At 39.8% G+C, this 25,310-nt stretch overlaps 1 protein-coding gene across 1 annotated transcript in view; it reads left to right on the forward strand.

Moving 5' to 3' along the window:
* Positions 1-25,103, forward strand: part of LOC137643229 (protein O-linked-mannose beta-1,2-N-acetylglucosaminyltransferase 1-like) — a 64,057-nt gene extending 38,954 nt beyond the window's left edge. The window contains exons 2-16 of the mRNA XM_068376074.1: positions 413-881; positions 1,441-1,491; positions 11,029-11,105; positions 11,952-12,161; positions 13,604-13,826; positions 14,651-14,775; positions 15,339-15,409; positions 17,179-17,275; positions 18,425-18,594; positions 18,840-19,038; positions 19,613-19,797; positions 19,971-20,079; positions 20,314-20,388; positions 24,302-24,411; positions 24,765-25,103. Coding sequence (XP_068232175.1) covers positions 416-881; positions 1,441-1,491; positions 11,029-11,105; positions 11,952-12,161; positions 13,604-13,826; positions 14,651-14,775; positions 15,339-15,409; positions 17,179-17,275; positions 18,425-18,594; positions 18,840-19,038; positions 19,613-19,797; positions 19,971-20,079; positions 20,314-20,388; positions 24,302-24,411; positions 24,765-24,996 — 2,400 coding nt within the window. The 5' untranslated portion in view covers positions 413-415 and the 3' untranslated portion in view covers positions 24,997-25,103. The remainder of the gene's footprint in view (positions 1-412; positions 882-1,440; positions 1,492-11,028; positions 11,106-11,951; positions 12,162-13,603; positions 13,827-14,650; positions 14,776-15,338; positions 15,410-17,178; positions 17,276-18,424; positions 18,595-18,839; positions 19,039-19,612; positions 19,798-19,970; positions 20,080-20,313; positions 20,389-24,301; positions 24,412-24,764) is intronic.
* Positions 25,104-25,310: the final 207 nt, after the last annotated feature.

Below are 25,310 nucleotides of genomic sequence, written 5' to 3' on the forward strand. Positions count from 1 at the left end.
TATCTATCTATCTATCTATCTATATATATATATATATATACATATACATATACATATATACACATACATACACACATATATATATATATATATATATATATATACATATATATATACATATATATATACATATATATATACATATATATAAATATACACACACACACACATATATATATATATATACAGTATATATACATATACACACACACACACACACATATATATATATATATATATAGAGAGAGAGAGAGAGAGAGAGAGAGAGAGAGATGAGGGAAAATACTGATAACTTGCTAGATGTGGTCTTTTATTATCTCCAAGTAATGATCAGTAGGGAATGATTACTAAGGATCATAGACACAAGAATAAATTGTCTCCTATTTTTACTTGAATTCGTCTTTACTTACAGAGTATGAGTGGCACATTGGTATCCACTGCTTTGCAGGAAAACTTGACGACGTGTAATACGACACGTGGCAACCACTATGACCGGTGCAGTTACAAGAGGCAGAAGACCACTTTACATCAACGTCATAAATACAGACTGGTGGACGAAGAGAAGAATTCGCACAGGCAAACGGCTGTTGCATTCCCTAACATTTCTACTAGCTCTCAGCAACTGGTGGTCAGTAAACCATTAACAGCCCAAACGAGTTCATGTCAGAGAACATTCGCTTATGGCCTGTATCGTCAAACCCACCTACTAAACAATAGATTTAATCCTCAAAATCACCACAGACAAATTAAAAGTCAACACTTCTTGTTAATCTTATCACCGATAATCGTAATTGGACTATTGATTAATCCATCATGTTTCGTATTACCTACGGCAGAGGGGACTCCGCTAGACGATATGTACAGAAAATGGACTCATGAAGGTAAGTTAAGGGAATATCAATTCAGCAATATTCATAGTAATTTGTTGCTTTTCATCATTAAAGTAAACACTGAAATAAACTTATATTTTATCTGACACTTGTTGATATACCAACGCTTATCGCACTTATTCAATTTTATTTGTTGGAACGTTTTAGTATCTATACTTTTCGACATATCTAAAATGAGTGAATACGGCGTTTGAATGGTACTAAATTCCAATGACACAATCTGGTAGTCATCACACTCACAGAATGTTTCTTGGTCTGCCTGATCATAAGGAATAGTGAAATATTAGATATGAACCCATGAACTTTTAGTACCACATGATGCATTCCAAAAATAAAATGTTAGAAATCCTGTTTGTTCTAAGATGGCAACACAAGACACATGATAAAATATTTTTATGGGATTGCTGAGCCCGTCAGTACTTTTACAGAATTTGTTTCAATAAATGCATAATCTCAAACCAAAAATAACCAAATCTTAGTACTCTAAGTCGGTGTCAGATTTTTCTACCTCCTTGTTTTACGATGGCTTAATTTTGATGTTTTTTTACAGATGACCACACACTTCATGCAGCAACCCCGGAAGATTTCAACAAAGAATCTAGTAAGTAATTGCTATAAGCGAAAAATTCATCTTGTGTAATGATGTCGTCTAGAGAAAAAAACTAAAATATGGGGTGAAATATTATTTGTTCCAACACGAATACTTACCTCGAACTACTTTCTTTGGAGTTACTTGTGATCTCCTCTCTATCGACCAAGGTTTTCGCGCCGTTACCCCCCTACTCCGTTCTCTACATAGGCCTACCCCCGCCGCCAAGGAATGCGCCCTGAGGGCAGGATCAGGGCAGGTCACTGCCTCTCTGGGTCATTCTCCTCATTAAGTTCCTTGGTCGCGAGCTGTTCACATCTCGCTCTCGTCTCTGTCGACCCTTTGTGCGCGTTTAGTGTTCCACGTGTTCCCAGCGTGGGGACTTGTGTTTTTCGCAGTGCGTTCTTCTCAAGTGTTACCGTGCGTTCACCCTGTGTGTGTCCCCAGTGTACTTAATAGCTCCCTTAGTGTTGTGCAATTCGTGTGCGAACGATGGATCACGCTCGCCGTTGCCCTGGGCCTAGAGCCGGAAAGTCGTGTGGGGCTTTCCTCTCAAAGCCAGAGGTAGATCCTCACTCCCTTTGTTCCTCGTGTAGGAGGAAAGTTTGCTCCTCCGCGGACATGTGTCCGGAGTGCGTAGGTTGGGACGATATTCAGTGGGTACGCTACAGTACTAAAAAGAAGAAATCATCGAAGCGTTCCCCCAGGAAGATTAGTGTCGTATCTTCGTTACCGTCGGCCAGTGATCGGTCCGACGAGGCCTCGGTTTCTCCGTCTCCTTCGCAGAGGAGAGGGCAAGAAGACTCTAGTGTTGTGGAAGGTCAAGGCGTTCTTCCCAGGGAACCCAGTGCGAGGGAAGAACCAAGGGCGGGCCCCTCTAGGTCTAATGAAGGGCCCGGTAGTGCTTCGGGTGAGTCAGGCCTTGTGATGGGGGGCCACGCGTCCTCTGAGGACCCCTTATGAGGCAGTGTTGTAGTCTCAGAGTCCCCGCCGCCCTCGTGGGCTGGTGCGTCGGGCTCTCCCCCGCCAGGGGACAACCAAACTAAAGTTCGCCGTCCGAGTAGCGATGCCTTCGGATGGAAGCTACCGAAGACACCGGGGAGGTCGCCGCTGAGGATGGACGTGACCCTGGACCCCTGGCTCCCTAGCATGGAACGGTTGGACTCTTCCGACGATCTCCACGGCGGTCCCCGATGATTTTCTCCAACCCTCAATCTCGGGCACCCAACGTCGGAAGAAATCCCCCTCGGGCCACGCAAACAGCCGTTACGCGAGAAACGTGGCGTCGTCGGACTCGTCGGAAGTAGATTCGTCTTCCGAAGAGGAGGTCAGGGTGAAGCGTCGCAGGCGAAGGGAACTGTCCGAGAGCGAGCATTCCCTCTCTAGGTCAAGGTCGCGAGTTAGCAGAAAGCGGTCTCGCTCCCAGTCTCGTAAGTATAAGAGAAGTGTGTCTCCCGGGGGCGCCTGGGTCTACGTGGCTTCGGGGGAGTCCAAGACACTTCATTCACCAGACCATCGATCCAGCGAACGTGCGTCTAGGCTGCCGTCCTCTATGCACAGCCTAGAACCGCGCGATCTGGCACGCAGAAAAGACCTCTCGAAGAGGCATAAGTCCTCGAAGCCTCCGGTTCACCCCGCCCAGCGGGGGGAAACGCGCTTCTTAGCAGGCAGCCTGGCCAAACCAGCCCAGCTGGTGCGGCCATCGAGTAGAAAGGAACGGTTCCCGTTGTCGGGTCAGCCCACCGGGACCGTGACCTCCGCTTCCAGAGCCTTAGGGCAACCGAGAGCCCTCACTGAGCCGGCGGTACCCGCCTTGCCCCGGGATCCACCCGCTTATGGAGCTCACTACCGGTACAGGACTGCCCCCCTGGACCCAAGAGCTGGACGGCCGGTCTGCCTGGCCAGCAACCCAGCTCCCCCACTCCAGGCCGAAGCCTCGGCTGACGGAGGAGAAGCTTCCCCGACGAAGGACTACGCCTATAGAAGAGTAGTGGGACTCATCAGAAGGCAGCATGGGATTACGGAACCCTCGGCTCCGAGGGGTGATTCCTGGAGGTCAAGCCTCCTGAGGATTACTCATCACGTCGCCCTTCCGAAGTCTTCCCTGGCCCTTCCTCTTGCCCCAGACCTAGTACTAGGACAAGAGTACATAGACAACATGGTGGCCAGCAATGCAGAGGCCCCCAAGTCCCAGAGTGCCTCGAAACTGCTCCAGGGCCTCAAATCGCAGGGAAAAGTGTATATTCCGGAAGGGTGTCGCCCAGGCCCCTGTAGAGTGGACCCGGCCTTGGACATCCTAGGTCAGGGCGGCTCAGACGAAAGGGCCTCTTCAGCCCCAGTTTGCTTCTCTCCTACGGAGGCCGCCATGATGGAAGAGATGTCGCGGGACCTAGTCAACGTCTCCTCATGGCTGGACTGGTGGGCCTCCACGTTAGTAAACGTCCAAGCCTCCGTCGACCCCGAAGATCCTGGGCAGCAAAGCCTCCTGACGGACCTTCTCACCTCCGGGGGGAAAGCACTTAAGTTCCTCTCATATCAAGCGCTCGCCCTTACGGCCAACTGGGTCCTCCGTAAACGAGACACGGTCCTGGCCAAGGTATCTAGGAGGATCCCAGACAGAGAGGCCCGGGCCGTACGTAGCCTTCCCTTATGGGGTGAGTCGCTGTTCCCGTTGAAAGAACTTGAGAGCCTGATGGAGAAAGTGTCAAAGAGGAAGGAGGCCAACGTCCCCAGACCTGTGTCGGCTAAGAGACCTCCCTACAGGAGGGCCGCCTCAGATAGCGCCGTGACATCTCAGGCCGCCCCCTCTTCCTCCTGGGCAACAACTCCTCAACCCTCCCGCAGAGGAGCACCAACTTCGTCTAGCTCCTTCAGGTCGGTTTACTTCGTCTCTAGGAGAGGCAGGTCAGGCCGCCCCTCTAGAAGAAGGTAGAGGGAGAGGCCCCCTACTCCCGCCCAAGCCTCGGGTTGGGGGATGCCTCAGACCACATTGGCAAGCATGGAAGGCACAAGGAGCGGATCCTTGGACAGTGTCCGTCCTGAAGGAGGGCTACAGGCTTCCCTTCCTAGCGGATCCACCCCCTCTTATTCCAGCCAGCCAGACAGAATGGTTGGCCCCCAGGGACCCGATGAAGAGGGCCGCCCTTCAAGAGGAGATTTCCTCCATATGGGAGAAGGGTGCCATGGAAGAGGTCCTTCTCCCAGGCCCAGGCTTCTACAGCCGCCTGTTTCTGGTAGAGAAAGCAACGGGGGGATGGAGACCCGTGATAGACCTGTCGGCCCTCAACAAGTTCGTCAAGAAGACGGACTTCAAGATGGACACCCCAAAATCCGTCCTGCTGTCCTTGAGGGAGAAAGATTATATGATGACTGTCGACCTCAAAGACGCATACTTCCAGATCCCTGTCCGCCCGTCGAGTCGGAAGTTCCTCCGGGTAAAATGGGGTCCCCAGATCCTGCAGTTCAAGACCCTTTGCTTCGACCTGTCGACAGCCCCTCAAGTGTTCACGAGGGTCTTCGCGACGGTCTCTGTGTGGGCTCACGAACGGGGTATCCGCCTCATCAGGTACCTGGACGACTGGTTGCTCCTTTCCACCTCAAGGGCCCTCTTGGAGGAACAAGGGAGAAACCTCCTCCAGTTTTGCAGGAATCTGGGGATTGTAATCAATCTGAAGAAGTTGAACTTAACCCCATCCAACAGAATGGGCTACTTGGGGATGACGTTGGATACCGTTCAGGGGAAAGTTTCCCCTCGCAGGACAGGATACGGAACCTCAAGCACATCATTCAGCCGTTCCTGTCAGAACACTCCAGGAGGGCGGGAGATTGGCAGAGACTGATAGGTCACCTAGTCTCATTGGAGAAACTGGTTCCCCAAGGGAGGATGAGGCTCAGACCCATTCAATGGAACCTCAAGAGCCTCTGGTCCCAGACGGACTCGCAGAAAACGTTAATTCCAGTCCTTCCGGACACGAGAACCTCCCTGGAATGGTGGCACTGCCATCAAACTCCCTCAAGGGGATGCCCCTCGGGTCCAGTCCCCCCCGAGTACCTCCTGTTCACAGACGCCTCCAACCAAGGGTGGGGAGCCCACCTTCTGGAAGAGACGGCACGGGGTACCTGGTCGGAAAGGGAAAAGCGTCTACACATCAATGTCCTAGAACTAAGAGCAGTTCAGAAGGCGTGTCTTCACTTTGCAAGTCGTCTAAGGGGAAACACCATGGCGATAATGTGCGACAACGCCACGGTAGTAGCCAACAAACCTCAATGCCCAACTTCCGGTCTATTGCTCCCCGGTCCCAGACCAGAATGCAGCCCTAGAAGACGCCTTCCAGCACAAGTGGGACAACCTGGATGTGTACGCTTTCCCCCCCTTCATGTTGATAAGACAGGTGCTCAACAGAGTAAGGGCCGCCCGAAACCTAAAGATGACTTTGGTAGCGCCCTGGTGGCCGGAGAGAGAGTGGTTCGCGGACCTAAAGGACCTAGCGAGCCAACCACCTTGGCCTCTGCCCGCCAGGTCAGACCTCCTGCACCAACCGCACTTCTTCAAGCTCCACGACAACCCTCTCTCTCTTCGCCTTCACGCCTGGAGACTATCGAGCGGCTCCTGAAGAAGGAGGGGTACTCCACCACCACGGCTAAGAGAATGTCCCTATACCTGAGGAGATCCTCGACCGCGGTATACCAGGCGAAGTGGGCCTCCTTCACGAAGTGGTGCTCGGAGAAACATATTAGACCTCTTAAAGCTTCGGTCCCGGACATAGCAGATTTTCTGGTGTATCTTAGAGGTAAAGTGGGAATGTCAATTCCAGCCATTAAAGGAGTTCGAGCCGCCTTAGGCCAAGTCTTCCTCCTGAAGGGAATCGACCTAGGGGCCTCGAGACACATAGCGATGCTGACCAAGAGTTTCGAGCAATCCTGCCCCCCTCAAGCAAGTATAGTGCCCAGGTGGGACTTAGCCAAGGTCTTGAAGATGCTGAGTCGTCCCCCCTTTGAACCCCTGAAAGATATCGGAGACAAGGATCTCACCCTCAAGACCGTTTTCTTGCTAGCCTTAGCTTCCGCTAAGAGAGTGGGCGAGATCCATGGTCTGTCTTACGACGTTTCTCACTCCAAAGGGTGGAAAGAAGTATCCTTCAGGTTCGTGCCTTCCTTTGTGGCTAAGACTCAGAACCCAGCAGTCTGGGACCCGAGGTTTGAAGGTTTCTCAATTCCTGCCATTCCCAAGACGGGCATTACGGAAGATTTGAGGTTATGCCCAGTACGGACGCTCAGGAAATACCTGGAAACGACAGCTCACCTCCGACCAGGTATCAAAAACCTCTCCGTTTCCACAGGTGTTGATAGGAAGCAAGTTTCCAAGAACACCATTTCCTTCTGGCTGAGACAAGTCATCGCCAGAACCTATGAAGAGGATAAAATGGCAGTGCCAGGCACTCCCCGGCCCCATGACATCAGGGGTCTGAGCACCTCCTTGGCCTTTGAGAGAAACATGGCGGTGGGGCAGATCCTACAGGCAGGCACTTGGTCGAACCAGTCAACCTTTACTGCCCACTACCTCAAGGATTATTCAAGGAAATCCTTGGACGGGTTCTCCATTGGGACAGTCATTGCCGCCCTCCAAGCTGTATAGCGGTGAGGCCAGAGGCTGTCCCCAACGATGAACACATTCTTCGTGACTACACTTCGGAGGAAATCGTCAGAAGAATTTTTCAAGAGGTGAGTCTTAGATAATAGCGTAAGGTTGCGCAGTTACCCTCACTCCCGCACTCTGATAGGCCCCCGCATTCCATAGCCCTCTAGGCCCTACGTGCCAAGTCAAGTGACAGAACAGCACTCCCGCCTCCTAAAGTATAAGTCTCCAAAGAAAGTAGTTCGAGGTAAGTATTCGTGTTGGAACAAATAAAAAATTTTAAGTAATTTTTATTTTTCCTAACATACTTACCGAGAACTGCTTTCGGGTAATGGCCCTCCCTTCCTTCCCCGAGTGCCATCCTTCCATTGCCAGGTTGGACCAATACAACGAACTTAATGAGGAGAATAACCCAGAGAGGCAGTGACCTGCCCTGATCCTGCCCTCGGGGCGCATTCCTTGGCGGCGGGGTAGGCCTATGTAGAGAACGGAGTGGGGGGGGTAACGGCGCGAAAACCTTGGTCGATAGAGAGGAGATCACAAGTGACTCCAAAGAAAGTAGTTCTCGGTAAGTATGTTAGGAAAAATAAAAATTACTTAAAATTTTTGATATTAAAGGAAAAGTGCTTAGCCAATAGAAGGTTCGAATCCAGTTTAGCGGTCAAAGATGGTCACTACCCAATTATTCTCGAATCTGGTTGGTTTGAGACAGTTTCATAAAATGCTCTTCCGAAGATCCCAGGGTTTATTTGGCATAATTCAATAACCATATTATTAGACTCGTTTTCATAATAATAACAATAACTAGTTGATTGAAATCAGTACACTTCTTACAAATAATAATTTTAAATGTGCTTCAATGTGTGGTAAAGCTATATCATGATTATTAGGATGGGGCTTGGGCCATGGAGGACAGTCAGTGCAAGTGAGAAAAAACCACGCAGTTGCAGTATACAGTATTCAGGTTAAAGAAAGTCTGGAGAGCAATACTGAAGGAATGAAGGATTTTATCTGGGTACAGAGATTTCTGATCAATCCCTTGGTGCATAGCAAAGGTTGTGGCAGCCTATTAGTTATAGTCCTGCTTAGCAATCTGTTGGACGGGAGTTCGAGATCCACTCAAGATTGATAGTTTCTAAGAGTATCTGTAACCTCACCATACCTAACTTGTGAGCTAAGGACGAGATATTTGAGGGAGGCTGTAGGCCTGCTGAGCCATCATCTGGCCCTCCCTGGTCCTAGAGTGATGGAGAGGGGTCTTGGACCCTGATCATATGTATATATGAGCAGTCTCTAGGCATTGTCCTGTTTCTTGCCTTTGTCATTCACGATCGACCTTTGAAACCTTCAAAAGAATCCATTATGGAGAATCAAATACTATTTTTGTTTTATTCTATTCCCACATAGATTCTTTCTTGGCCATAATATTCTTTGCTCATTACGTGAAGCTAGATTTGTTCTTTTTTTTTTCTAATTTCATTAGAATTTTTATTTCCCTCATGTATATCATCATTGTTATTCTATTCTTAATTTTTTCAATACGGAAAAAATTCCACTGTAACATGATTTCTATAACTTAGTTAAGATTGCCTTAATTATCTTGGTCTCTGTATCTCAAGAACTTCCCGAAGAATGAATGGTGAGTGATATTTAGCCTATTACTTGTTTTTCGGGGGTTTAAATCCAACCCTCCACTGAAGTCGAGTGAACTACTTCTCGGGCGGGTCCATATTAATCATCTAACGAAACATTTTCATTATAACTTATACAATTCTTTGATTGTAGCATCTTCCAAATCATATGATCTTGTGAAAAGTAATGTCTTTTGTTTCTTCTTAAATTCAATTGCTCCCTTTAGGGCCTTCATTTCAGTTGGCAGTTTATTATAATGTCTAGGCGCACAGTAGTTAAAAGCCATTTCACCAAATTTACTATTTGTTCTTGGTTCAGATAGCCTATGTTTGTCACTCATGTGTCTTATGTTAACATTTGTTTCTAGTTCTAGTTTGTTCAGGCATTCTTTTAGATATTTTGGTTCATTTTGGTTCAGTATCTTAAACGTTAGTAAGAGTAGTTTGTATTCAATATACTATATTTATCAGAACCCCGTCTTCCGCTTTGAAACTGTCCCGGATGGAAACAAATGTATTCGCTACTTTCATTTATTTTTACAGTTTAGGCGATATTAACATTAAAATGACACGTTTCCAATGAACAGGCTAGATCAGGGCACGTTTAAAGGACGCACGTGGATGGTAGAGGTAATCTCCCGTCCGGTGATCGCCAGGCAGGGACGTTTCCAATAGGCCACCGCAAAATGTGATTTTTATGTGCAGAGATAGGAGTTTACGTAATCAAAGTTTGATATTCCCATTCCAGGCTCAGTTCATATCCACACTTCAGATAGTTTTTATGCAATACTGTTTTATTTGAAGCTGATTGAAATTGTGGTACGATTTTAAAGATTTGATTTCATTATTTTGAAAATGATTTGTATACAAAATACATTATCATGCGATGTAAAATATTCGGAAGTGTGTTCATATTTACTATTTTAGTAAGCAAATCGACAACCTCGTAACTTCTTGTTCTCGTCTTTTCCTACTTTCTAAACACCGTACAATAAATAACAGGTTATCGTCATCTTCTAGGAGGGGGTTAATAATTTTTCAACGTCTCTATATGAATTGCTAACCTACGTAATTCACTTGTAAACAAATAAACGACGAAAAATATCAACAGAAAAAAAACTTCCTAAGTGTGAACAGTTTCTTAGTTCACCAATATCCTCCTGTTCAGGTTACTTGGATTAAAAAGTCTTAGTGAACGACTCGACACGTATAATTCGATTTTATGTAGAAAAGTAATAACGTCTATTTTTTTTAGTAGGTAATAAACCTGTGAGTAGTAGGTTAGCACGGGCACCAGCCACCCGTTGAGATACTAATGCTAGAGAGTTATTGGGGCCTTTGATTGGCCAGACAGTACTACATTTGATCCCTCTCTCTTGTTACGGTTCATGTTTTCCTTTAAACACACATACACTGAATAGTCTGGCCTATTCTTTCCATATTCACTTCTATCCTCATACACCTGACAGCACTAAGTTTACCAAGCAATTCTTCTTCGATCAGGGGGTTAACTACTGCACTGTAATTGTTCAGTGGCTACTTTCCTATTGGCAAAGGTATAAGAAAGAATTAGTTATAGTAAGCAGCTCTTCGAGGAGAAAGACACTCCAAAATCAAACCAGTGTTCTCTAGTCTTTGGTAGTGCCATACTCTCTGTACCATGAGCTTCCACTGTCTTGGGGTAGAGTTCTCTTACTTACGGATACACTTGGGCACACTATCCTATCTTAATTCTCTTCAACTTGCTTTTTTAAGTGGTTATAGTTAATATGTGAGAGATCTATTTTATTGTTGTTGCTGTTTTCAAAATATTCTATTATAATTGTTCATTAATTCACTTGTAGTTTATTTATTTCCTTTCCTCACTTGGCTGTTTTCCCTGTTGGACCCCTTGGGCTTATAGCATCCTGCTTTTCCAACTAGGATCGTAGCTTGGCTAATAATAATAATAATAATAATAATAATAATAATAATAATAATAATAATAATAATAATAATAATAATAATCAGATTCAGTACATATTCTCACATTAGAATTTTTTAAATTACTCTCAATATTCTTAAAAAACAGTTAAAACAAAGGACGACATATGGATATGCAAAATCAAACCATGTTTAAGATCTCTGCCTTTTTTTCTTCGTGGATTGATTGAAAGGAAATCAGACATTTTTCTTAGATTGCCTGTCCCTTTTGACCAGTCACGGACTATGTAATTTTAGTAAGTATAATAGGAATTCGAACGAATTAAAAATGTTCTCTAATGTTATTTTCTTAACCAACAGTTTTAACATCAGGAGCTTTTGACATCGAGATTTTTGTTAGCAATCTCACCCTTGAGATCAAAGTAGACGGCAAGAGGGTAAGGCCAATATTATTCTTTTACTATATATTGATATTTTAAGAACCTAGTTCTTCCTGTTAACTTTATGCTAAGCCTTTGGTGTTCTGCATCACCCATAAACCTTTCAATACAATGGAAATTTTCAACGGGATCTTTTTATTAGCCGAATCTCCCGGTTGCTCAAATTGACTTTATCTTTTTGATATGCTGACTTAAAGTTTTCAATGAAATAGAATTGATTCATGTTTCTTTTGATTTTGCACACGGATCATGGTTTACAGTAGAGGTGGGACACAATAATTTTCAAAGAAATAAGTGACATTTTCCGTATGGAAGTTATTGAACAGTCACCCGCTGACTCATCTGAAGTTGTTGAACCAAACACGACACAGTTACACAAAGATGTAATGGATGGTATTCACCAATTGACAGAGCCACATTTCACCTTTCATTTTAATTCGATGACGAATCTACTTATTTCATTTTAGTACTTGCATATCATCTATGAGGCAATAACCTATATCAAATTTGATTATCCTGTCTCATTTAGCAATTATCAATTTCAATTAATGGTAGGAAAAGATAATTGTCACAAAAGGGTAACAATCAAAAGTGGTTCTATATAAGGTTAAGTAGATAAATGAATTGAATTTACTGCTTATTCTATTTTCTGTGAGAAAAATTGTAGTTCCTTACACGCTATAGTTTATAATAAAAAAAATCGTCTTTCATGATTATATATTTTCTTTTTTCTCCATTTATCATATCTTAGTTAACTTAAACATTTATCCATTTTAATGATTACTTTGCATTTCAGTCAAAGAATAGATTGATAATAAGACGAGGAAATTTCCATTTTTAAAGGTTCTGTACAAACACAATCAAACTGTTCGCTCGTTGCCGAATGCCTTCCGACCTACCCACCGGGGTGTTGGCATGGTGGTGTTGCACCCAACAACCGGCCAAGTCTTGTTGACAGGTCACTACGAAACAAACCAGCCCATGGCCTACCGGCCATTTCTCGAAACTCTAAATAACCTGCAGGCTGGAAGGATCCTCGTCCTCGCTGCTCCTGTAAGTCCAGAGTTATTCGGAAGGATTAGTTTGTTAATTGATTTTAGGATTTACTTGGTATGACCATGAATCCTAATGTGGATAAAGGTAATTGTTTACAACACCACGCTCTCCATTTAATCCAAAATAATGCAATCCTGCAGTTCTCATCCTCTTTCACAGTAATTAGGTGGTTATTTAAATTCTGAGAAAGCCATAATTAGCAAGATATGTTGAGGAAGGGGGAAGGGGTTATAAAAAGAAAATAGCTCGGTTTCCTCACTAAACAACTTGGAACTGACATGTCAACATAGTCAACCAAACAGAATTCGTGATGCCAGCGTACATAAACAGAACTTCGTGATGCTAGTGTACATTTGATATACTGTATATTCAAAATATACTTAATCAAAATTTGAGTGATTACTCAAAAGTGTCACTATTTTTAAATTGCATATTTCATGGACACTTTTGAGTAATTAATCGATTTTTAATTAAGTATATTTTGAATATACAGTATATCAAATGTACGCTGGCATCACGAATTCTGTTTGGTTGACTATGTTGACATGTCAGTTCCAAGTCGTTTAGTGAGGAAACCGAGCTATTTTCTTTTTATAACCCCTTCCTCCTTCCTCAACGTATCTTGCTAATTATTGCTTTCCCAGAATTTAAATAACCACTTAATTACTGTGCAAGAAGATGAGAGCTGCAGGATTGCATTATTTTGGAGTAAATGGAGAGCGTGGTGTTGTAAACAATTACGGGGATAAAAATCATAGTCTGTTTGTTCTACGGAAGGTGAAACTAGACGCTCATAGTTCTAGAAAATATTGCTATTACTACAATTAGCTTATCAAAACAGTTCACAGAATCTACTCTGAAGCATAGGCCATATATTGGTATTATAGTTTAAGTGTTTGCTAAAATTGCTAATACTGACACAGCTGCTAATACTATCAACCATTACTGACAATGATAAATTATTTATAATATGATATTCTTTAATAATGTTTTTTTTTTCTTTTACCCAGACTTCTTGCCAATCTCTCTCTCTCTCTCTCTCTCTCTCTCTCTCTCTCTCTCTCTCTCTCTCTCTCTCTCTCTCTCTCTCTCATAAGTAATTGGCATAATTTTTGTCTGCATCAGAAGAGCCATTCCAATGAAATAGGGAATTATTTGAGCAAAAGAGGAAAATTCAGATGTACCTGGATATTTATTTGTCCTCATATTTTATGGGATAGTTTTTTGTCTTTATTTCCTTCTGTGTGCATCCCGAAAAAAATCACTAAGTTATAAACACATCAACTTTGTTATTAGACAATTAACACTAACGTTAATAAACCTTAAGTAAAAGAGAAGAATTTATCTGAATTCTGAAACATTCCATATTTATAGGAGCTAATTAGCGAATACTACGGAGGTAAGGATTGACAAATTTCAAGCTTTTCCGTCTCTTGTAGGGCGATTGGCGGACTTACATGAATGAGGCTTCAGTGGAGTTCTTGAGTGAATATCTGGGAGGATGGCTTGTGAATGAAGGCTGCATTGGAGAGATGTGGGCAGGTGTGGGCATGATTGACGGTCCTCTTTGGGCGGAAACTCTTACCACCATTGCCAATTTCAAGAGGCCCTCAAGGTCTAGCCCATTGTACATGGCAGTGACTGTGCCAAAATCCTTGGAAAGTAAGTGTATAGTAACAGTAACATGTAAAAAGGTATATTAGGAAGTTGAACTCATTTTGGAATATTTAATCTGGAAATAATTCTTATCCGTAAATAATGACGTTGATTTGTTTATCTAAGCCTTGTCGTTTCATTAAGTTCATCTTCGACTTCAAGTTCATTCAGTTTGATAGAGTTGAGTGTTTGATGTTGAATTGTATTTTCCAAAACCTTATTAATGAGCATCATATATCCCACAATGTTGTAGTAAGCATTAGTTTGTATAAAGTATTATTCAGTTCCAGCTTAAAAGTTTTTATTCTTCCTGGTAAATTTTGGCTGGAAATTCTAGATTCATTCTACTATTTACTTACTTGTTTATATAAATGGTTTCAAAATATGCATTGAGATTCTTATGAATTGTTTGATTTTTATACTTTTGTTTGTTTAGTCTACATACTATTACATCCATTTACACGCATGCGTGAATATACACATATAGGACCATATAAGTTAAGGCAACCATTTTCTTTTGTGATTTTTTATATGCTCGAAGTTAAGTGTCGTTTTTAAGATAGCTGCTCTTATTGGAAATATAATGAGTGCTCACACAAACACACACACACACACATTAGTTAAAAAAAAAAAAACTTAGTCACCAGGGTATTGGCATCTATTTTAGAGCGTTATACTTTACTGTCAAACAAAAGAAAAAGGGGTCTTTTGTAAAGTATTTACGTGAAATTAACTCTATCCTAAAATTATAGTTGACTGATGACTGATGCACAAAGAGAAATAAGAAAACAAGTGTTATTAATGAATTATATCGTCATTGCCCGCTGCAGAGAACAGGTGTGAATGGTACAGCGACCCAAAGCACGAGCATCGAGCAAGATTCTGTGAGACTTACGAGGGATACCGGGATTTCTGCAGCTGCAATGTCGTACATACAGTATCTCCAGCCAACGCTGTAAGTTCATTTTCTCTCAGTCTCGTTGTTTCCTTTGAAATTATTCGAGTTTTCTGTTGTAACAAATTAATCTTAGATTGCCTGGATTAGTTATCATCTCGCGTAACATTTTGCTTAGGCCTAGCTCAAATCAGTACCTTGGTCTCACTGATGTTTCTTCGCTATATGAAGAATCTTTCGAGTGCTAAATTTCATAATCCCAAAAGTAACCTTTTCAAAGCATAATCATGCATCAATTTCCTTTTCAAAGAAAGAATTCAGCCGTAAGTCAATATCGCCTAATAACAGGAAAGTTTTAATTCTTTGAATAGACACTAAGAATTCAACCTAGAGAATTTGTTTGTGAAAATTAGTCAACTTTTATAATAAGCGAGAACATGCGCCTTTAAAGGCCCCTTTTCCGTTGCCTTGAGTTTGTTATTCTCTATTGCACAATATTTTCTGATTTACGAGATAAACTTTCAATGTCTTCGTGAGCGAAAAGATCACTTGATTAATTGAATCTAAAATAAAGTACCCAGTCACGAACTTCAACATAATCATGTCATTTCCCTTGCTTGCAGCCGCCACTGGAAATGAGAGAACAGATTCCTATTGTCATCGCCACAGCAAGACACCAGTTCAAAGTTCTCAGGTAAGGGCTTTCGAAAGTTGTGGGTCATGCTTTCTCATTCAGAGATCAGTATCCTCAGATAAGATGCTAATGTTGCAAACCATTTTTCTTTTGTCTTTGCAAGCTCCAGGATTTCTTAACTGTCGAGGCTATAACAGGAATCATAATCTTCGTGAGTTATTTAAAAAAGTAAAAACCAATACCATAAGGGAAACCATATAAGGCATGCGAAAAAGAGTAGGAGCAATACTGTATAAGTAATTGAAAAGATGATAAATAATCAGCAAAGGTAAAAAGTTGAAAACTTTGGTCAAACAATAATATGAACATTGAATAAAAAGTAAGAGCTAAGAGTCTCAATGAAACTTATAAGGCTGAATAAAAGAAATTTGGAGGATATAGACTCATTGGGTGATGGCTATGCACAAAAAGACAAGAACCCTCAACCATGGTATCCACAAAATAATTAGCTTTGTATTTCGCGTTTCTTAGACATACAGAAGGTATTGGCTAGAAGGTTGGATGCTGATTGAAATAGACACTGTGTTGGTATTCAGTTTATTCTAGACTTTATGAAATTTGAAAAAAAAAAGGTAATGGTCAAACTTGAGTCGGTAGAGATACATTATTAAGATAAGAGTGTGAATTTGAGTTTTTATTTAAAAAGCAATGTGGAGGAGGAAGAGCTATAGTAGAGGTAATTACGATTGCAAGAAGGCTAAAACAATTACACAAGATTTTCCTGTTTTCGTTTCATTTATAAAAAGAAATAGACTATAAGAGAAACCTTACAGTAAATTATTGCAACATTAGAGAAATTATAAGGATTTATTAATGCAGTGAAAAAATTAACAAAAAATTAAACAAGGTGCATATAAAGATGATAATATTAAAATGACGTCTACATTAGGAGAAAGGGTAGGTGGGGGACTATTCTTGTAGGCGAAGTGAGGCTGGAAGAAAAATTTAAGTGATTAGGAACTATACTGTAGCATATTATCATAGTTCTCAATATAGGATAAGATTAAGGACGGTAAGTATAGGAAAGTAAAAGTGCCGCAGTAGCCTACATATGGGTGTTAAACTAGAGAAATGTAAGACTGACAAACACTTTTTCATCATTACGACAAAGGTGTACTTTATACTTTAAGATGAAGACAGAGCATGGTGACATTGGAGATGAAAAGGATAGGCGATGCCACTTGGTAGGTGGTTCAAAAGAAAAAAAAAGTGTATATATATATATATATATATATATATATATATATATATATATATATATATATATATATATATATTTGATGATGTGATGCCCGTAGTGAGTCTTGAAAGAGCAAAAAAAAAAAAAAAAAAAAAAACAATAATAATAATAATAATAATTTCCAAGCGAAACATGATATTAGGTTGGTACTAAATAGAATCTTAACAGGATAAAGGCTGTTGACAAAGGTCTGCCAAATCACTGTTCACTGAGAACTGGAGAAAGAAAGCTTGGAAAGATTTGCGGCAATACTGACAATTATGAAAAGATTGATAAAATTCTCTCGATAAAGTGATACCATTGAGGTTTGTAAGCTCATTTAATTAGAATAAGGGCTGAAGTAAATCATTTCGTTTTTATGCCCAATGTTAATCATAACGGGTGACTTGCTTTAAGCTCCCTTCCCTGATTCTTTACCTTTGTTGTAAGACTATATTGAGGGTGACAATGATCATCGCCTTAAATTATGACAACAGTTGATTTTATGCTTTTTATAATTTTTGTGTATTATCCTTTATTTTTTCCACAGACAAATACAGCAGCTATGGACGCAAGCTGGTGGTGGCAACACATCCATTTTGATTTCCGTAGATGGATTACAGAAGGAAGCCAGAGAATTCACAAAGGTGAGGCGGAATTAAAACAAATTATCATTATCACTATTATTATTAAATGCCAAGCTACAACCCTAGTTAGAAAAGCAGGATGCTATAAGCCCAGGGGCCCTAACAGGGAAAATAGCCCAGTGAAAAAAGGAAATAAAGAGAAATGAAATATATTAAGTATAGTAACAACATTGAAATAAATATTTCCTATAAAAGCTATAAAAACTTTAACAAAACAAGAGAAAGAGAAACTAGATAGAAGTGTGCCCGAGTGTACCCTCAAGCAAGAGAACTCTAACCCAAGACAGTGGAAGACCATGGTACAGAGGCTATGGCACTATCCAAGACTAGAGAACAATGGTTTGATTTTGGAGTGTCCTTCTCCTAGAATAGCTGCTTACCATAGCTGAATAGTCTCTTCTACCCTTACCAAGAGAAAGTAGCCACTGAACAATTAGAGTACAGTAGTTAACCCCTTGGGTGAAGAATAATTGTTTGGCAATCTCAGTGTTGTCAGGTGTATGAGGACAGAGGAGAATCTGTAAAGAATAGGCCAGACTATTCGGTGTCTGTGTAGGCAAAGGGAAAGAACCGTAACCAGAGAGAAGGGTTCTATGTAGTACTGTCTGGCCAGTCAAAGGACCCCATAACTCTCTCGCGGTAGTATCTCAACGGGTGGTTGGTGCCCAGGCCAACATACGAAAATTGATAAACACCTGTTAGTGTAGTTCATCTTCGGTATGGCACGAAGTCAAGTAAACCATTGTCCTAAAGAATCATTCATAGAGAATATATACACATATTTTCCTGCTTTTTCAAGAAGGATTTCGTAAGGAATTTAGATATTTCATTTTGTAGATTCTCAAGAATTTTTTATTATGATGATTAAGGTCAGTTATGGAAATATGTCTTATGTTATTTATTGAAGATTTATAGGCAATAAATTTACCCTCTCCTGATTACCAAATAAAGTGACCGACTGAGAATAATGAACGAAGAAGATTCGCTTAAGATTTCGTTGTAAAGCAGCAGATAGCAAAGACAAATATCTACTCTATAGACCTCAGCAAAGGGTAATTTGGGCGGAAAGGATTTGAACACCTGTGTCAAAATTCGGTTGCTCGTTAGTCTAAAATGTTTGTCTGTTGATCAAGTTCCTTGTTTCTACAGATTATGGGTCTTCAGGCAGTGTTTCACCTAAATCCGGCAGCTTTAGGAACATTGGCCAGAATTAGCCAACACATAAAATTTTCGATCTTTCAAGCCTTCAAGCTCAACCCTGAGGCAAACAAGATTATCGTCCTAGAAGACGACATCGTGATTGCACCAGATTTCATAAGGTAGGAAACGTCGTTACGCAGCCTTTTCCTAAATTTGACATTGTCGATAGTAATTGTAGATTATTTATCCAAGTATTCGTCTCACCTTCATTTTCCTACATTTGTTCCATTATTGATTGATGTGTTCCTCTTCAGTTTGTTTTACGCCATTTGTCAATTGCCACACATTTGGAATTATATTTTCATTCATAGTCTTAATACCAACTACCTCTAATGAGTTTACGAACACCTTTATTTTCGGCCAGTTATTTCCACCAGACAGCTCCCCTCCTTGACGCCGACAAGACGATCTTCTGCATCAACGCTTACAATTACAACAGCTTTCTCCCAACGGCGATAGACACGTCCAGGCTCTACCGGGAAGAAGTCTTCCCCGCCTATGGCTGGATGATAACTAGGGAACTGTCACAGGAACTTCTTGTCGAATGGCCCTCCATGGCAGAGGTAAATAGAGAAGGAAGAAGTTGTTCAGATTTCGATTCACTGACGCTCATTATTGTTGTAGAAATTTTATGGAAGAAACTATACAAAAGTGAATTTTCAGAATGTCTATGATGAACAGGGACGTTCACTTGTCACTATTAAGAAAGGATTTGATGAGTCATATGTAGATATGGACATTTGGATTTATATCATTGACAATATTTCAACGTTTCATGAATTATCAGAGCCTTTATAATGGGTAAAGCAGTTTTCTTAAATTTCTTGTTATTTACCTATGATATCGACATTTTCAGAATTCGACACAGTAGCTCACTTTTAATGTATATATTATACTTGTTACTTTTTCTTGCTGAGAACTAGTCTTTCTTGGCATACAGTAACACACCTACGTTTTACACACACGACTATCAACAATATTATATATATATATATATATATATATATATATATATATATATATATATATATATATATATATATATATATATATATATATATATATGTATGTATATATATATATATATATATATATATATATATATATATATATATATATATATATATAATTTCTCAGTTTGCAGATTGGGACTGGTATATGAGAGCCAGGATGCAAAAGGGAAGGGTCATCGTAACTCCTGAGGTGCCTCGAACATACCACAACGGCAACGGAGGATTCCACGTTTCTGGATGGGAGCAGTCGGCCTACTTTGACAGGCGTGCTCTTAATGCTGACCCCGAAGCCAAAGTTAACATATCGTAGTAAGTTTAGTTTTAGAAATAGTGTACCGTATAGGATAATAGCAATAATAATGCTAGTGTTATTGTGATATCAATTATAATCTTTTGCTAAATGCTTGTCCGTATAGGCTATATAGGACTACTCTTTTAGAAATTGTTTGAATTGTTGTTGCAACGCAATCTTCTTGTTTTAGTTTAACCAAGGATGCCTACGAATTATTTTTGGAGAACGAACTGAGAAACGCCACTGTTCTGGAAATCAAGGAGCACCCCTGCGATAAGGAATACATACCAAAGGAGAAGGTAAGGCATCAAAACAATCGAAATAGGCAAATGTGACAGGCTTCGAAAATTTAAAATAGAAATTTCTTTAATTCTAATAACAATTATTTGGATAATAATTTTACTTGCAAATATCTCAATATATCACAAATTATCTTTTGTAAATATTGAAAAAGAATCTTTTTAGTATTGCGCAAGATCTGCTTCATTAAAACACTAAAGGTAACGGTGATTAAAATTTAGCCTTTCTTGTAGGTTGGAAGTTTCGTCGTGTACGTCTACGGCGAACATGAGAAAGATGACAGTTATGCATACTTTACACTCGCCACAGTAAGTAAATGTCTTTCAATATATAACGCAGTCTCATATATATATATATATATATATATATATATATATATATATATATATATATATATATATATATATATATATATATATATATATATGTGTGTGTGTGTGTGTGTGTGTGTTTGTATGTGTGTGTGTGTGTGTAATTTGCCGTTGCTATTCCTCCACTGCAGGACAAAGGCCTCAGAATCGTGGTGGCCTAAATCATAGATGTCCTATCATAGACGCCGCTAAACCGAGCCCGTATAAGTGTAGTAGATAACAAGGTATATAGAATAAGGGTCACTCTATATACCTTGGTAGATAATAGACCTAGCGTGTAGACGACAGCCATCTTGCGATGGGAACTTATCAAGGTCGATCGGTAGAAATTCAGTTTTCACCATTGTTTATTGTTAGTTTGCTGCAGTTTTGTGCAGCCAATGTCAACAAACATACAGTGTAGTCCAGACAACTAGTGATATATTAAAGAGTTAACACACAGAAACAAACTCACATAAACTTTTATAATATCACATACATCTATATATGTATACACAAATATATATGCACACACACACACACACACACACACACACACACACATATATATATATATATATATATATATATATGTGTGTGTGTGTGTGTGTGTGTAGACACACACACACACACATATATATATATATATAGATATATATATATATATATATATATATATATATATATATATATATATATATATATATATATATATATATATATATATATATATATATACCAAGGCACTTCCCTCAATTCTGGGGAGTAATAGACATTAAACAAGGAACGAAAGGGGACTTTTCCTCTCTTTGCTCCTCCCAGCCTGACGAGGGATTCAGCCGAGTTTGGTTGGTACTGCTAGGGTGCCACAGCCCACCCTCCTCTGTTATCCGCCATAAATGAAGCTTGATATGCTGAATCCCCTAATATTGCTCCCCAGCGGTCACCAAGGCGACCGGAGGAAGCAGCAGGGCTACCGAAACTGTGTCGCAATCACTCGCCATTCATTCCTATTTCTAGCATGCTCTCTTGCCTCTCTCACATCTATCCTCCTATCACCAAGAGCTTCCTTCACTCCATCCATCCAACCAAACCTTGTCCTTCCTCGTGTACTTCTCCCATCAACTCTTGCTTTCATCACCTTCTTCAGCAAATAGCCCTTTTAAATTCTCTCTACATGACCAGACCCCCTCAACACATTCATATCCACTCTAGTGGCTAAATAATTTATTTTACCAGCTCTCACCCTCACTACTTCGTTGCTAGCTCTATCTAAACTAGATACACCAGCCATACTCCTCAGACACTTCATCTTGAACAAATTCAATTTCTGTGTCTCTGTCACTTTCATTCCCTACAACTCCGATCCATACATCACTGTTGGTACAATCACTTTCTCATACATAACTCTCTTTACATTTATTCCAAACACTCTATTCTTTACGACTCCCTTCACTGCCCCCCCAACACTTTACACCCTTCATTCACTCTCTGATGTACATCTGCTTCCACTCCACCATATATTTTATAAAGTATTTTCTTATACTATAGAATCTATTTAGTGAATCATCGGAGAAATTGCTAAAGATGATAGAAGATTCGAATAGAGAAAGTAGAAATATAGGACTAAAGATGAATATGAGCAAATGTACAAGGCTCTGTCTAAGATAAGGTTCAATGAAAATACAGAGACAACAAATAACGGTTATGGAAGAACCTCTAAAGATTGGTAATGAACATACGTACTTAGGACAGACAGTGTATCCCTAGGACATGAGACCAAAATTGATAGATTTAAGCATGGTATGGAAAGCTTTTAGTAGACAAAATGAGATTATGAAACGTAAAATGCCACTCTCTCTAAAAAGGAAAGTATTTAATCAGATGGTCCTGCCAGTATCAAACTATGAATCAGAAACTTGTACCTTACTACAGCCTTAGAACATAAGCTAGTTACTACTCAAAGAGCTACGGAAAGAATAATGCTAAGAGAAAGAAAACGAGCAACATTTTTCCATTAGCTGGTTAATTATATGGATATGATCAGTTGTTGAATACCCACCTCTAAATCCTCCCTGCTCTCTTGGTTGATTAATGTATAGCTCTCTTTCTATTCGGCCTAATATGATATTGATAAACATTTTATATATAACTGCACGTAAATTTATTGGGCGGTAGTTTTTCAGGTCTTTTGCGTTTCCATTTTAGTGAATTAGTATAATGATAAAGGTTTTCCAAGCTGTAGGTATAGACCATTCTGGCAGACATTTGTGTAAACTTCAGCGAGAATAACTACTATGAAATCTCCTTACTCCTTTACTAGACCAATTTTTATGCTATCTTCTCCTGCTGCTTGGCCTCTTTTCATGTCTTTAAATGCTTTCTTTACTTCTTCTACAGTTACTTTTAGTGTCAGCTCGAGTGTTTCATTATTCTATTGGCAAAGTTATTACTTATATCACTATCGTATAGAATTGTATAGAAATTCTCTGCAATTTTATCACTTCACGTCTTTTGTTGATAGTATTTCCATTTTCAACATTTAAAGCAAACATCTGTTGGCACCCTATTCAAAGTCTTCTTTCCATCAATTTGATACACTTTTTCCTTTTTTTAGTGTTTCTTCAATTTTGGTCTGTTTGTGTTTACGAATGTCTTGGGGTTTTAGATTATTTGTTGTTTTAGATTTTCAGATAGCTCTGCTATTTCCATTCCATCTGTGACGGGCCGAGAGAAAGGTTGTGACTCAAAGACAGGATGAAAGCAACTGAGTGAGTTTATTATTGAACACTCTCCTTTATATACAAAAGTTCAAGGCAACAGGAAATTTCCTGTTCAAAATCAACACCGTTACCGATGATAAAAACTGGCATGTTTTTTCAGGTTCTTTTTAGTGCGAGGGGAGAGCAAAGATACAAGCATAATATATACTCAAAATAAACTATGTACGATTGTGTGACACACGGTTGGTACACATCTCTCTTGGAGTTTACCTTCAGTTTTGGTCTTTTCTGATTGTTTTATTTACTCTTGTTTAGAAACTTTTCCACCGATCCCTTGTGATGATTCCAATGCAAATTTTGTTAGATTACTGTTAATTTTACTTTACTTGTTTGCATTTCATGATGCCTGTATGACAATGACAGCACCATTTAGCCCGAAGAAAGATAAAAGTTAACGACAATTCTTCTGTACACATACCTGTTGAATTCATGTTTTTTTGTAATTAGAATTGAAATCAACCTATCTTCACCATCGTAGCTAATTGGTAGGTTTGTAACTTGGTATTGGATTAAAGATAAATTTCGCCCAATTAGACGTGTTTTTTTTTATATTTCAAATAAGCAACATATTTTAATACATTAATATCTGGATTCTCTTTATATATATATATATATATATATATATATATATATATATATATATATATATATATATATATATATATATATATATATATATATATTACACACACACACACACACACACACACACATATATATATATATATATATATATATATATATATATATATATATATATATATATATATATATATGTAAGTTTGTATCTTTATGTTTACTCTTTAATATACCACTAGTTGTCTTGACTACACTGTAAGTTTTTGGGGCAGACAAAGACAGCACAAACCTGCAGCAAAATAACGATGAACCATGGTAAGAACTCAATTTGTACCGAGCGATCTTGAAAAGTTCCCGGGCCAAGATGGCTGTCTTCTACACGTATGCGGGCTCGGCCGTGGCTCGGTTCATGCGGCGTCTATTGTAGGATATCTATGGTAGTCTATCATGTGGACCGCGCATAATGAAGCATCTGGATCTGTACTGACGGTAGTTTTGTTATTTTTCAGTGCCTGAATGGCTACGAGAAAGGAAGAATGGAGCACCATCACTACATGTTCACTCTCGGCTACTATGGAAACTCGCTTTATATCATTGCCTGTCCAGGCTCGTATTACTGGTAAGTATCTTATGGCGAAGTCATACGCTAACTCAGTTTTAATAATTTAAATCACGGATACCATGACTCACAAATATTGCCATTAAGAAATATAAGCTTGCCTTTTTCCGGGAATATCTCAGTAAAAGTTTAGATGTGAGCAATTCTTGGAAATATTGTCATCACCTTTACGATTAAGTCTATTTTAAGAATGAAATAACATCAAAAGATTATTTGGTTGGGTGTGTGTGTGTGTGTTTGAGAGAGAGAGAGAGAGAGAGAGAGAGAGAGAGAGAGAGAGAGAGAGAGAGAGAGAGAGAGAGAGAGAGAGAGAGAGAGAGAGATACTTAAGATATCCTTTGTTTTATTTGCAGCAGGGTGAAAGAAGAAGACTACGGACGTCTAGTTTACAACCCCAGCCATGCCGATTTCATGAGGTCGATGAATTACAAACAGAAATATGTGAAGCACATGACCCACATTAGCGTTACTTACAGAGTAAACACGACGAACTTTTTTGACGAGGTTACCTTGCAGAACTATGTTAATTTGGAAACCAGTTTCATGGTATCAGAGGTGGGAGAGGACGGAAAGATGCTCATGTAAAAAGAAAGAAAAAAAAAAACCTTATCGAAGGTTCGAAGGTTTAATAGATTATCAGACCATATAAAAGCAGCTAGTATTTTAAAGATGCTATTGTGACAATGTACAAATAAATAAAATAAAACCTACCTGTTGTTCTAAATTAATAGTAACTTATATGGCATCCAGATAATTTACACTCATGTAATCGACATTGATACCGAAGGTGGGCAAAGAAGAATAAATAATTGTTACAAATAAGGGTTACTGGATTAAGACAAGAATTCGAGTTTTATTAAAGTAACTTTTATTATGTGAAAATGGTAAATTATATTCTT

This window comes from Palaemon carinicauda, chromosome 1 (genome assembly GCF_036898095.1).
Source record: "Palaemon carinicauda isolate YSFRI2023 chromosome 1, ASM3689809v2, whole genome shotgun sequence".
NCBI classification, from domain to species: Eukaryota; Metazoa; Arthropoda; class Malacostraca; order Decapoda; family Palaemonidae; genus Palaemon; species Palaemon carinicauda.